This window comes from Pinus tabuliformis, chromosome 6 (genome assembly GCF_031772625.1).
Source record: "Pinus tabuliformis cultivar Carrire ecotype Pingquan chromosome 6, CPIR1, whole genome shotgun sequence".
Classification (NCBI taxonomy): Eukaryota; Viridiplantae; Streptophyta; class Pinopsida; order Pinales; family Pinaceae; genus Pinus; species Pinus tabuliformis.
Window position 1 is genome coordinate 1,443,871,046 of NC_142292.1, and position 14,554 is coordinate 1,443,885,599.

Genomic DNA, 14,554 nt, shown 5'->3' on the forward strand with positions numbered 1-14,554 from the left:
TTGATGATCTAGCCCCAAAATGTGTTGCCTTGCTGTCTGTCAGTTGGTGGTGAAATTTACTCAATGATTTCACACAAGTGATCCCATCTATCTTCACTTGGGATAGAAAGATTAATTAACTTTCTATAGACCTCACCCACCTCGGTATACTTTTAAAAAGTAGGCTTATTGACAAAGATATGTTGAATTTCATGCTTGATCATTAAATCAAAATTTAAAGCCTCTCAGAAATCCTTCCCTGTAAGATGACCTTTGATACCTGCAAATTTAGCTCTATCAGTTGCAATGGTATAAAGATTTTGGCAATATTCCTCCAAACTAATCAATCTATCATTTGATGCTACGAGTACCAGCAATCCTCTTTGATTAAGAAATTTGAACTTAAAATGAAATCTTTGGACCACAGTTCTCAAAGTCTGGCACTTTTTTTCCAACTGAGTCATATGATTCTTCTTCTGCAAAAGTTTCTTAATCTACAAAATGCTTTTTGTTCTCTCTGCAATTTGAATCTCTTCTAATTCAGCTTTGGGTTTTGAATTCATCACTTTAATCATATTTGTGGCCTCCTCTGTTTTTTGTTTAAGTGTTTCTCTGACCTCTTCAATAGTTGTCTGGCATCTAGTAATAAGCTCTTCCTATTCAAAAATAATTTGTATGGAGGGCCAAACTTTAGTTATAGCTTGACCTATATCTGCCAATCGTTTTTATTAGCTTGGACCAAGGTCTGATCCATTAGTGACTCATTTTCCAACTCTTGAATCTTCCTGGTTAGTCTGTGGGTCTTCTGCATCTCTTCTACCTAAAGGGTCTCAATCTTTATTTTTTGTGCCACCAAATTTTTGAATTTTTGCTGAAGGTTTTCATTTTCCTATCTCTAGAGAGACAATTCTTGTATGGCTTTATTTAGATCACCTGTTGTTGATGTAGACTCTGTTGTTGTTGATATTAATTCCCTTTTTTTCCCTGCCACTATGATTGGTATCGCTGTGATTGAAGCTATGGCCACTTGTGTAGAATCTTCCTTTTCTTTGAGAAAGATTTCTATCTGCTCCTCCATATTCTTTATTTGTATATTCTCCTCAATGATTAGTTTGAGCATTTCTTCTTTATGTTGCTCACTTTATTCTATCTCCTTTGTTTGAGACTCCTCTATAGAAAGAAATTTGAGCTGATTCCTTAGAGCTGTGATGTTTGCAATCTTTTCTTGATGATGTCCTTTAGTATTACATATAAATAGACCAGGTAAAACTTGGTTGGAATCCCATCTGCTTGAGAATTGAATCTGCTTCAATTCCTGCTACTCTGGTATTACATATAAAATATCCCAGTTGGGACTTGATCTTAAACTGAGATTTCCTCTTACATGAAACAAAATGAAGCTCATCCATGTTATTCATTTTCCTTATATATTCCAGAGAGAAAATTCTCATTGGAACATATTTAGGCATGTTATAAGGAGCTAGCTCACAACCATATACCCTTATCTCTATATAATTCTGGTGAAGATAACAGTCTCCAGTTTTGGTTTGGTCACTCAAGTGCAAGACCCTTTTTATCTCAAAACTAATTCTTGGTTCACTCTGGCTGTTAAGAGTTTGTGTAACTGGATGAATAAAACAGTCGATAAAATATGAAAATTTAAACTCAATTGAGTTTCTTCTGACCAATGAGGTCCACTGTGTAACTGATTGATTGATTTTTTTATCATCCCGCTTGTGTAAAGTTATTGGTAGCATGTATCCTTGTTGAAAAAGGAACATATGGACCAATACAGAAGAGTATTTGAACATACCTTCAGTTGTGATCTTCATTATTTGTTCATGCATATTTTCAACTAGAAATTGACTGTAATTATACATGAATGATGGCTTGTGGTCTTCAAAGAAGATGGACAGATAACCTAGAATAGGTTCATCTACCCATTAGTCTATGTGGTCACCTAACAGGTAAGAAAATAGGGAAATGATATGTTTAGCTCTCTCTAGAAACATAGATGTTGTATATGGAGGACTCTTTTTGGGAAGTTCAACATCTTCTGGAAGAAAGATTTTAAAAATTTGAGCTCTTTGGGGGAATGTAAGTTTATGGTATAAATCCATGAGGACAACAATAGAGAAATGGCTAAGGGAGTCATTCTCAGGAATTAGCAACATTTTGTTTATGGTTTCAGGTGTGATAGAGATCAGAATGTCTCCATTGTGAGCTACAATAGTTCTTTGAAGGGGATTATACCTAGCCTGACACCACATAACTAAATCAGGGAATGAGTGAGTTTGAGGGAACATGAACATGGGCAATAGGGATTCCCATAGATTAATTTCATCCTCTGAATCCTGGTAAGTTTGTTTTAACCAATGGTGTAATTCGAACATATCGAATTCACACTCTATGTCAGTGATCTTAAAAAACTGGTCTGCTAAGGGGATATGGTCAAGGTCTAGGGTATCAAGGGTTCTGGGATTTTCCTGAGTCGGGGTTTTGCTACCAGAGGGCTAGTCCTTTCTTTTTGGTGCCATATTCTAATAAAATGGAGAAAAAGAGTAACAAAATGATGACAGTATGGATACCTGAACAAAGAGTAGTCTCTATAGACAATGGTCAGTTCGGTTATGCTCGAAGAAGCAAACACAGTCTGTAACAGAAATTAACCAAAGCTGAGCTTGAAAACTTGTAATTCAAACAATGGTGATGAAATCAAGAAAATCGCGTGAAAGGGATAGAGGGTTTATTTATAGCAAAGAAGTGGATTATCCTTAAGATCAAACTGTTACCAAAAAAGATTGGTGTGCATTAATGGACAACGAGAGGTGGGTAATGGGTAGGAGGAATGAGTATGAGTGTAACGGACATGTAGGAATGGGTATGGACACGTGGGAGAAAATTATTAGCGGAAGGAAGGCATGGGAAGTGGTGATAACCATTGGCGGGATGACGTATGATATGATCGAGATCAACAAATTTTGGAGGGGGGTAGTGGGTAGTGGTATTGAGCATGGGGGGGTGCGAAGTTACGAGGGGATGACACGTTGCAATGGGCCCGCCGAAATGAATACCACTTTTTGGACACCCCCCCCCCTTCCGTTAACATGAAACGGTGGAAGGGGGTGCGAAATGACTTCCCTGCTATTGATCTAGGTGGGGAGGAGATCACCGTCGAAACAAAGCCACTTGAATTCAAGCTAAAACATTACATAACTTTATTATAAAATTTATCGGCTTTAAAAGGTAATTAACTCCTAATTAAAGAAAACTTAATCTATGAATTAGCGCATTTGATCTAGCGACCATTTTATTTTTCCTAATTGTATTTTAAATCCTACTCTAGTACATATTTTGCATTTGACCAAGTTTTGAGTGTATTTGGTCAATTTTTCTTCCTATTCTATCCTATCTAATCATGTTCCACCAAGATTAAATAATTTGGTGAACTTATTCACTAATCTAGAGACAAAAATTTAAATGATTTGATCATGGCTAAACTATATTATTCAAACCAAGATATCAAGTTGTGACATTTTAAACACGCTACACACAAAAACCTAGTTTATTTCTAATGCAAATATTATCTTTTCTATTGACATTTAAATTTTCTCACCATACAATTATTTTTTCTTTTCATAGGGTTCCTTTATCATTTTTTTTATTGCATTTTCTTATTTTTATTCGATTGTTTTTTATACATTCTTTTAAAAACAAAAATTAACTTATCAAAACCAAATATGTTACAACAACATCGAGAATAAATATCACTTAAGTTTTCATTAAAAAAAATATACTTTCCATTTTACTTTAATAAAAAAATAAAAATAAAAGAAATTAAGTTAAGGAAATATTGTATTTTATCAAAAGTGAACATTTCATTAATGAAGAAATTCTATCTCTCTCATTGTGTTTTGTTGTGAAGTCGAAACCAAAGCTTTGTTTTTTTAAATGTGGACAAACTTATTTTTAAATAAAAATAAGAAAAAATGTTACATGTTAATGAAAAAGTTAAAGAATGAATTAATGTTTTTTTTTTTTTTTTAAATATATATATTAATTTAATTATATAAATTAAATGGTTAGTAGAATGTTTATAAATATTAATCTATGATCAAAATGTTTCGTTTTTATTTTAGAGATTTTGCATTTCTAAATATATTTTATTACAATATCATAGTTTATTAATAATACATGCTAAACTTACTTTAAATGACTCTTATACGAGGATCCAAATGCTTCCATTTTACTCTAGAGATTGTTTATTTGTAAATATGGTTTATTATAATGCCATGGTTTATCAATATGACTTTCCTAACTCACTTTAAATGACACTTGTTTATATAAGATTTTTATTTAATTAATTAACTTAATTAGAATGAAAATAACATAATTACTTTAGAGATATATTTTAATTTTTTATATGTGTATGCTACAATTAATGTTTGAGACATTATATAGAGTTTAAATCTTACTATCCACCTAATAATTATTGATGATTAAATTAAAATTCTAAAATTAATATTTTAAAATAAATACACTTTTCACAATAATAATAAATTTTAAAGCATATCTTTTACCAAAATAAATGACACCTCATTTATTTGTTCTTTATTACTCTAATTTATAATTGTATTTTTATAGTTAAAAATGACTTATTTGATATGTGTTTAATATTATGTATATTTCTTCATTTTTGTTTATAAAGTTGTCTAACTTTTGGCTTGGGAAATTCCAACCCATGAATATCTAAATTATCAAAATCTCCCCTGGCCACACTAACCCTTAACATGAATAGACTTTTATTCAAAAAATTACCCTTCACATCATAAAATGACTTAATAATATACTCTATCAACTTTTATATTTATATTTTCATTATTTTAATTTTAATTTTTAATTATATTAATGAAAATTACATTGTTACTCTACTGGCCTAATATATTATGTCCATTCGTGGTGTGTTTTATGTATTCATAGTTACGTGCGTTGACATTAACAAACGATATCTATAATGGAATTAAATGTATTTTTAATATTAATAAATAAGTGGAGTTAAATGTGTATTTTTAATATTAATAAACAGGCTACCAAGTGATTACCTTAACAAGTGATATACTTATAATGGAGTTAAAGGTGTATTTTTAATATTAATAGATTAAATTTAAAATAATAATATTTGTATTAAAAATTTGTATATTTCAATCTTAATGTTTTCATAAGATTTTATTTATTCAAAATTAAAATATATTTATACTAATTATATTAGGAGTAGTCTATGGAAGTGGAGGAATTGTTCAGACAGCTAAAAGTGGTTGGGATCCGGGTAAAAAAATTGTTTTTGATGGTAGAAATGGATTTAGCACCATCAAAAACGTCTAAGACACCTAAAATTTTGAAGTTTAACAACTCTAACAACTCTAACTTGGATTTACAAAAATCCTTATCAGATTTTCTTTAAATATGACCAGAATTTCCATAACTTTCTAAACAATTCTTCCAGCTCATTAAACTGCAACACGCATATCTAGTATAACATCACCTATAATGTCACTCTCCCCAATTTGCGTAATACGACCTACCTACGTTGTCAGTCTCCCCGCATCAACTTGTTATTAACGAGGGTTCCATGCCTCAAATTAGTATATCACCACCTATGATGTCACTCTCCCCAATTTTCATAATATCACCTATGATGTGAGTCTCCCCATATCAACTTGGTATTAACGAGTGCTCCATGCCTTTGGTTATCAATGTTCAATAGAGCAATGGCATTGAGCATGGAGTATGTAGCAGCAACACTAACACTCGGCTCTCTTAGTAATTATATTTTCTAAAATGAAGCACAGGGATGGATTAGGATTATGTCCTTGCATGTTTAAGTGGCACTATATATATATATATATATATATATATATATATATATATATATATATCAATTTCGTTTCATATGAATCGTTCAATAGAGCAATGGCATTGAGCATGGAGTATGTAAGAGCAACTCTAACACTCGCTTTCTTAGTAATTATGTTTTCCAAAATGAGACTGACATGATGTTATACTGATTTGAGATAATTTGAATTTTGAATTTACTAACGAGGGAGCACAATTTTATTAAAACTTTAAAATTAGATGCCATATGAAGTCATTCGTTCAACTCCCCAAGTAATATATACAAATATATACAAATTTATTAATTGGTTAATAACACTGTATATTAGTGGTAGGTACTAGGTACTCGGCTGATACCAGAGTTTGATGCCTTTGGATGTTTAAGTGGCACCGTATATATATATGGCAATTTCGTTTCATATGAATCGTTCAATAGAGCAATGGCATTGAGCATGGAGTATGTAGGAGCAACTCTAACACTCGCTCTCTTAGTAATTATGTTTTCCAAAATGAAGCGCAGCATGGATTATGTCCACCTCTATCTGCAACGATGGTTGTTTTGATGATCAATTTTGAACACCTCTCTGACTTTCTTCTTCATCATCACAAACGCCACAAAACATACAAAATAGCTTTCCCTACCTTCTGTTGGAATATTAATTCCAACTGCAGGCACCGTGGACGCAACATGGACAGCGATGGCAGCCGACTCAGCAAGCACGTACAACCCCGAAATCGCTTTGCAAAACCACCTATCAATTTTGGACCGCTTTCGATCAGAAAGCAGTTTCCGTATAATCGAGCCCGATCCAATTCTCCTCAGCCACGTGGTCCTCTGTATACATCAGTAGAACTGACATTTCGGAGCCTAAAGTTCAGCATAAAAATGCCTCCCGAAATCTCCGTCCACCGTCCGATTGTCATCATCAATCTCTGCCGTCCATCAGAGAAACCTACATTCGAGCCAGCATTAATGACATTGCATGGAGTAAAGTTAAAGTTTGGTTGACCGCCGGTTCCGTCTGCAAAAGAATTAAATGGAATTTAAACCTGGTTTGTAAATGGTTGGTAGAACATTAAATTTTTTTTATACCGGAGGTATGGGCATAATAAATATGCATTTTACGAGTTATATTTGTATTGTATTGCATATACATTATAGAGGTTATGCTTTTTGTCGTGCGTTGACCATTCTGAAATGAAGCCACTCAGCACAAGCACGGGTGAATAAAAAAAAGAGAACGAAGATTGAAATGAAGCTTTTACTGCAGCAAAGAACCTGTGTTGATTTTTGTAAAGTGACTTGAGGTGTGCACAGCAGTGCAAGAGTGAAGGTGTTAATGAAAAAGAATGAAGACCAGTGTATGATGCAAAGAGTGAAATGAACGCACAGCAGTGCGAGTAAAGAGAACAGGGGAGCAGCTTGCAAATGCAAAATATAGGTTTTCACACAGCAGTGTGAATGTGAATGCACATCAGTGCAACATAAAATAACCAGGTTGAAATGTAATTTTTTTTTATATATTGTCCAAACGAGGTAGAGCACATAATATTTTTGAGAAAGCATATGTAAAATTATTTTTACAGCAGTATGTGTAAAAATAGTTTTACACCCGTAAAAGTAAAAGGGGTTTTACAGCAATAAAAGAAAAAGAGAATTTTACCCAGCAGTGTAAATTCTCAGGAGGAGACAGAGTAAATATTTGTTGGCTGAATGTATTTTTAGTGAATCCCTCTCAGTAAAAGAGGATGAATATGTATCAGGCATTTATGTTTAATGAATAGAAATCTTTTTCTGGGTATGTAATACTCTGTTCTCAATCATTTTTTTTTTAAAAAGCTTCCCTGTGCAAAAGATCCTGTGGAGAGAAAAACATAGCATTGCCTCTGTGTGTGTTCAGTTTATTTGTTTTTGGGATTTTACCAGAAAAATCCCCAATAGTGGTATCAGAGCAGGCTTAGTCTCTTTGAAGGTGTTCAAGAAGCTGAAGAAAGGAGTTCTGTTGCAGCAGTAAATCTTCTCCAGCAAAGTGAAGTCTCAAGCAAAGGATTCAGATATTCCTCAAAGTTTCTTTTGAGTTATTGTTGAAGAAACAGTGAGTCATTTTAAAAACACAGTCAGGTATTTTAAACATAGTTAAGAATGGCAAGGTCAAGGAAGAAAGTGTCCAAACCCCCTAAGGTTGTGTCTCCCGCTTCTATTAAAATAGAAAACAATCTATTTGAAAGCATTCTATTTTAGGCTCCAAGGTTCGATGGGAACTTTGATATATGAGAAATAAAAATGAGGGATTTCTTACAGTCTGAAGGGATTGAAATCTGGGAATCAATGATTGATGATAGCAATATGGATAGAGAATCCAAGGAGTGTAATGCACAAGCAGCAAAAATAATCTTGGATGGACTGCCTGGTTCTGTAAAGAAGAATCTAGGAAAATATTCATCAGCAAAGGAGATATGGGACAGACTTCATGACCTTCATGCAAAGGGAGCACTGACCATGACCATCAGTGAAGAAGAAAATTCTGAACCCATCATAGAAGCTGAATGTGAGAAGGTTGACCTCATTAAACTTCAAGTACAATAAAGGGATAAAGAGCTCGCCAAGCTTAAGAAGGAACTTGAAGAAAGCAAGATGAAGCATCATGAAGAAGTCATATCCATGACAAATCAATTGAATAAAGCAAAGAAGCAGGAAGATGTCTTGACAAGTCAACTTGAACAAAGGCACAAGAGAGTGAATAAGCTTGTAGAAGAGATTGGACGGTACAAGGCAGAGGTCTCCTCCCTTAAGTCTGAAATACAAGAAGCCAGGAAGCAGGCACAAGAAGCTGAAAAGAAAATGGAGAGCAGTCAAGCAGAAATCTCCAAAATGAAGTCAGATATCATCTCCCTTAAAATAGTAGCAGCTGAAGCTACTCGTAGCAAAGAAGAAACTGAGGAACAACTTGCAAAGAAAAATAATGAATGTGAAAGATTGGAAGAAGAAATAGTCCTCCTCAAGAAAAAGGTTGAAGGGATGAACAAAATCATAAAGGGCTCTCAAGCCTTGGATGAAATGCTCAGCTATCACAGATCTCCATCTAATAAATCAGGACTTGGGTATGTAGGTGAACCCTTAAACAAGAATGAAAATGATTTAAGCAAAGGAGATGTGAAGAAGCCAGAAAGAAATTGTGATGCTCCTAGTTCCAGCAAAGGCAAGGAGAAAGATCAAGGCTACAATAGAAGAAATCCTACTCCAAGTAGAAAACCAACTCCAAGAAGAAATGTAGCTGATGTCAAAGAGGTAAGAGGCAATGGTTATCATCAAAGGATCTCAAGGCAGCAAGGCTTCAGAAGTACATCAAGGAAACCTCCATCTCCCAGGTACCAAAGTTCATTTTTTGGTTATTGTTATTCTTGCTCAAACTTTGGTCATAAGGCAAAAGACTGTAGAGCATTTCATAGAGATAGATGTTGTAGTCTCCGACAATCTCCAAGAAACAATTTTACAAGAAGAAATCATGAAATCTTATTCATGAACAATGTAGAATGTTTCAAGTGTCATAACATTGGGCATATGGCACGTGATTGTAACTTAACATGGGCTCCTACGCAAGCTAGACCCATGCAAAAGAAGAAAGTTACACAAGTATGGAGAAGGAAGGAAATACAGCCTGAAAGTCCCTTGAGCTCTCTAGCTGATCTAAGTTTCTTTTAAGAAAACTTTGCTGAAAGAAAACAATGCATACATTAAGGGGGAGCCTGTAATTATTGATCATTATTGCTGAACTGTATTAACAATCATTCTATTATGAAGATCTTCTTATAGGGGAGAGATATGGAATTAAATCTGCCATAAAAGCAGAGAAGAAAAGTCTGCAGGGCATGGAGATTGCGCGAAGGATGTATTGCAGCGCAACAGAGCGCAAATGAAATCTTTTTGTTAATCCCTCTGAAATGTAATACGCAGCGGTGTTGAAAAATGTAATATTTTTGCTTTGTTTTTTATCACATATGCAATGCAATATGCACAGAAGTGCGGAAAAGAAAAAGGGGCAGCGTTGAAATGTAAGTGCAGTGAAGTTTTTTGGTTATTGTCCTTTCTGAAAACAAAAGGAAGAAAAACATGCAGCAGCGTGCAGAGTGAAATTTTTTTTGTGGTAATGAGAAGAGGGCAAAACGCAGCAAAGTGTAAATGCCCAGTGTTTGAGAATGCAATGAAATTTTTCACACAGCAATGAAGAGGGGAACGAAGATGAAGATTGAGTGATGCAAGGAGACTATAACGCACAACAGTGTGAAACATAACGGAGAGAGGTTAAAATGTAATCGCTGTTGGTTGCGAAGCAAGCTGCGAGCGAATGAGGTATTGGGTCTGAGGAAATAAAAAAAAACACACGGCAGTGTGAGGAAATGAAAAACGCACACCAGTGCGTAGAAGAACATAGAACAGGGGCAGCATGAGAAAGGAGGCATGCACAGCAATGCATAAGGAAATGATGCAGCAGCAAATGTTTTTTTTATTGCAATGTAAATGTGTAACTCACCGCAGTGAGAATGAAGAAATGTGTTTTTACACAGCAGTGAAAAGGTGAATGAAGCAAGAGGATTTTTATTTACAGCAGTGAATGTAAGAAATATTTACACACAACAGTGTAAATTTGTAAGTTGGGACAGAGTAATATTTTGCTGTTGAAATGTTTTCTTGGTGAATCCCTTTGTTAAAGAGGAAGGTGCTTTTCAGCACAGCCACTTGGTGAAACCCTCTGTTAAAGAGAAAGGTGCTTTTCAGCACAGTGTCATGGTGAATCCCTCTGTCAAGAGGAAGGTGCTCTTCAGCACAGTCTCAGGTGAATCCCTCTGTTAAGAGGAAGAATCTTTTGATTGGTTGTGGAACTGCATGTGAAGCAGTTGGTGAATTCCTCTATGTAAGGAGGAATATTTTAGTGAATCCCTCTATGTGAGGATGATGTTTTTGTAACAGCAGTTGGTGAATCCCTCTATGTGAGGAAGATGTCTTTGTAACAGCAGTGTTGGTGAATCCCTCTATGTGAGGAAGTGTTTGGGTATGATTGAATGCCCAGCAGTTGAAATTAAAGGGGAGTGTTGGAATATTATTTCCAACTGCAGGCACCGTGGACGCAACATGGACAGCGATGGCAGCCGACTCAGCAAGCACGTACAACCCCGAAACCGCTCAGCAAAACCACCTATCAATTTCGGACCGCTTTCGATCAGAAAGCAATTTCTGTATAATCGAGCCCGATCCAATTATCCTCAGCCACATGGTCCTCTGTATACGTCAGCAGAACTGACATTTCGGAGCCTAAAGTTCAGCATAAAAATGCCTCCCGAAATCTCCGTCCACCGTCCGATTGTCATCATCAATCTCCGTCGTCCATCAGAGAAACCTGCATTCGAGCCAGCATTAATGACATTGCGTGGAGTAAAGTTAAAGTCTGGTTGACCGCGGGTTCCATCTGCAAAAGAATTAAATGGAATTTAAACCTGGTTCGTAAATGGTTGGTAAAACATTAAATTTTTTTTATACCAAAGGTATGGGCATAGTAAATATGCATTTTACGAGTTATATTTGTATTGTATTGCATATACATTATAGAGGTTAAGCTTTTTGTCGTGCGTTCACCATTCTGAAATGAAGCCACTCAGCACACGCACGGGTGAATAAAAAAAAGAGAACGAAGATTGAAATGAAGCTTTTACTGCATCAAAGAACCTGTGTTGATTTTTGTAAAGTGACTTGAGGTGTGCACAACAGTGCAAGAGTGAAGGTGTTAATGAAAAAGAATGAATACCAGTGTATAATGCAAAGAGTGAAATGAACGCACAGCAGGGCGAGTAAACAGGGGAGCATCTTGAGAACAGGGGAGCATCTTGCAAATGCAAAATATAGGTTTTCACACATCAGTGTGAATGTGAATGCACAGCAGTGCAACATAAAAATAATCAGGTTGAAATGTAAGTTTTTTTTATATATTGTCCAAACGAAGTGGAGCACATAATATTTTTGAGAAAGCATATGTAAAATTATTTTTACAGCAATATGTGTAAAAATAGTTTTACACCCGTAAAAGTAAAAGGGGTTTTACAACAGTAAAAGAAAAAGAGAATTTTACCCAGCAGTGTAAATTCTCAGGAGGAGACAATATTTGTTGGCCGAATATATTTTTGGTGGATCCCTCTCAGTAAAAGAGGATGAATATGTATCAGGCATTTATATTTAATGAATAGAAATTGTTTTCTGGGTATGTAATAGTATGTTCTCAGTCATTTTTTTTTTAAGCTTCCCTATTCAAAAGATCCTGTGGAGAGAAAAACAGAGCATTGCCTCTATGTGTGTTCAGTTTATTTGTTTTTGGGATTTTACCAGAAAAATCCCCAACACCTTCACCAGGGTTTTTACCACCGATCGTGCAAACGTGGAGCACATCCTGAGTTCTAATTTTGCAAATTACGTCAAGGTTGGCTTTCTGCTCTACGATTGGCTCAGGTATTCTAAGTATTGTTGTTGTGATATTCTTTGTTTTGAATTTTTTTTACAGGGAAAGGCGATGCATGAACTTTTCAAAGACTTTCTCGGCGATAGTATGTTCAACGTTGATGGGGAGCTGTGGAGACAACAGAGGAAATTAGCTAGTCACGGATTCTCCACCAAAGTGTTGAAAGCTTTCAGCACTGTTGTTTTTCGGGAGACTACAATGAAACTTTCCAGAACTCTACTGGAAGCTTGTAGAACAAACCAAACAGTAGAGATGCAGGCATATTGCGTCCACAAACCAAACAGTAGAGATGCAGGCATATTGCGTCCTTCACATAGTTCATACGCTGGGATTAAGTTTTATAATTCCAATTGCATTTGCTGTTCTCTCTTAGGTTAATACCGGCAATTGACAGTTGTTATTTATAAATGTGAATAGGGTCTCTTGCTGAGAGCAACAATGGATGGCATCTGCAAACTGGGCTTTGGGGTGGATATCAACAGCTCATCAAATACCAATTACATCGGAGAAGAGGCATCTTTTGCAATTTCTTTTGATACCACAATTACTGCTCTTCTGCCTCGTTTCTTTGGTGCTACTTGGAAGCTAAAAAGATACTTCAATATTCTGTCAGAGGCCACCCTGAAGACTAGCATTAAAACGCTGGACGACTTTATCTCGAAGGTCATTCAACGAAGAAAACAAGAAATTTCTCTACAGAATAACTATGTAAGGGAAGATACACAACAACCTTGGTCTTAATTTGGAACTTGTCTATTCACATTTTTACTGTCTGCTAGCGTTGGTATAACTCAAAACCATGTTTCTCTGTACTTGTCCTTCAAATATATTTGCAGGTGAAACCAGATCTACTGTCTCGTTTTATCGTTTTAACTGAGGAACCACCAGAGAAATATTCTGACAAGTATCTACGAGATATTTTGCTGAGTTTAGTGTTAGCTGGCCGGGATACGACTTCAGTTGCCCTTTGTTGGTTCTTTCATTTGCTTTGCAAGAATCCGGGCGTTGAAACAAAACTGCTTCAAGAAATTCTTGATGTGGTCAAGGAGAATGAATGTGTCACCACTGAAGAATCGATTACTATGTTTTCTCAAAGTCTGACACACACAGAATTGAACAAGATGCACTATCTTCATGCAGCTTTATCGTAGACCTTACGATTATATCCACCTGTTCCCATGGTAAGACACTTTTGTTTCTTTCTGCAGGCAACAATCTTTTGACTGAATATGAATATTTTGTGTTAATGTAGGATGGAAAGGAAGTAGCTTCGGACGATATCCTTCCCGATGGATTCAAAGTCATGAAAGGTGATCGGGTCTACTATGTCCCTTACTCTATGGGAAGGATGACATTCCTTTGGGGTAGTGATGCTGAGGTGTTCAGGCCTGAGAGATGGCTTCACAACGGGATCTTCCAGCCCCAATCACCATTCAAATTTACTGCATTTCAGGTAAGTAAATCTAATTAATTATCTTGACATGTCAGAAAAGGGCCTCTCACAATGCATTGAAATCGTTAACCTGTATGCTTTGCTTGCAGGCTGGCTGGACCTCGTATTTGTCTCGGTAAGGATTTTGCATATATGCAAATGAAGATTGTCGCTGCTGTGCTTTTACGTTTCTTCAAATTTGAAGCTGTTGAAGGAATGCCAGTGAGATATCATCTCTCGCTGACACTCGGTATGGCTGAGAGTGGGTTAAATCTGCATGTCAAGCTTAGATGAGATTGCCTAGCAAAGTTTCTCATCACAGTAACTCACGGTGCACACTGAAGGCTTTCATCTGGTGTACACTTCTGCTTGGTGTTTTAACAGGTTCATATATTATTGAATTGAATTGAAGGAATCTATTATACTGAGTCGTAACAAAATGTCAATGATCATCTTGAATGAATGAGCCATGAGGCTACGAATATGAACACATACTAAGCACCCAACAACACTTCAATAAATTCACTACTCGTCAAATAAGAACATTAATTTGTTTCTTTTAAGATATCTGGGCAGGTTTCCACACATTATTTTGTAGGTGTATAGGTCACTCTTCCCTCAAGATGGATCTATAGAAAATAATGACCCACAGAATTTGACATAGGGTAAGAATTCTACAAATGGCTAGTTTGAAGACAAATATGGTACTAAATACAATATTCTCATAATCTGGTCCAATGATAAT

The 14,554-nt window shown here is 35.6% G+C and overlaps 1 protein-coding gene across 1 annotated transcript in view; it reads left to right on the plus strand.

Annotated features, from left to right (window-relative positions):
• The window catches only part of LOC149264042 (cytochrome P450 704C1-like), a 49,928-nt gene extending 35,825 nt beyond the window's left edge, over positions 1-14,103 (plus strand). Inside the window, exons 2-6 of the mRNA XM_089394223.1 lie at positions 12,420-12,635; positions 12,795-13,040; positions 13,214-13,417; positions 13,630-13,830; positions 13,975-14,103. Coding sequence (XP_089250349.1) covers positions 12,420-12,635; positions 12,795-13,040; positions 13,214-13,417; positions 13,630-13,830; positions 13,975-14,103 — 996 coding nt within the window. The remainder of the gene's footprint in view (positions 1-12,419; positions 12,636-12,794; positions 13,041-13,213; positions 13,418-13,629; positions 13,831-13,974) is intronic.
• The last annotated feature ends 451 nt before the right edge of the window (positions 14,104-14,554 follow it).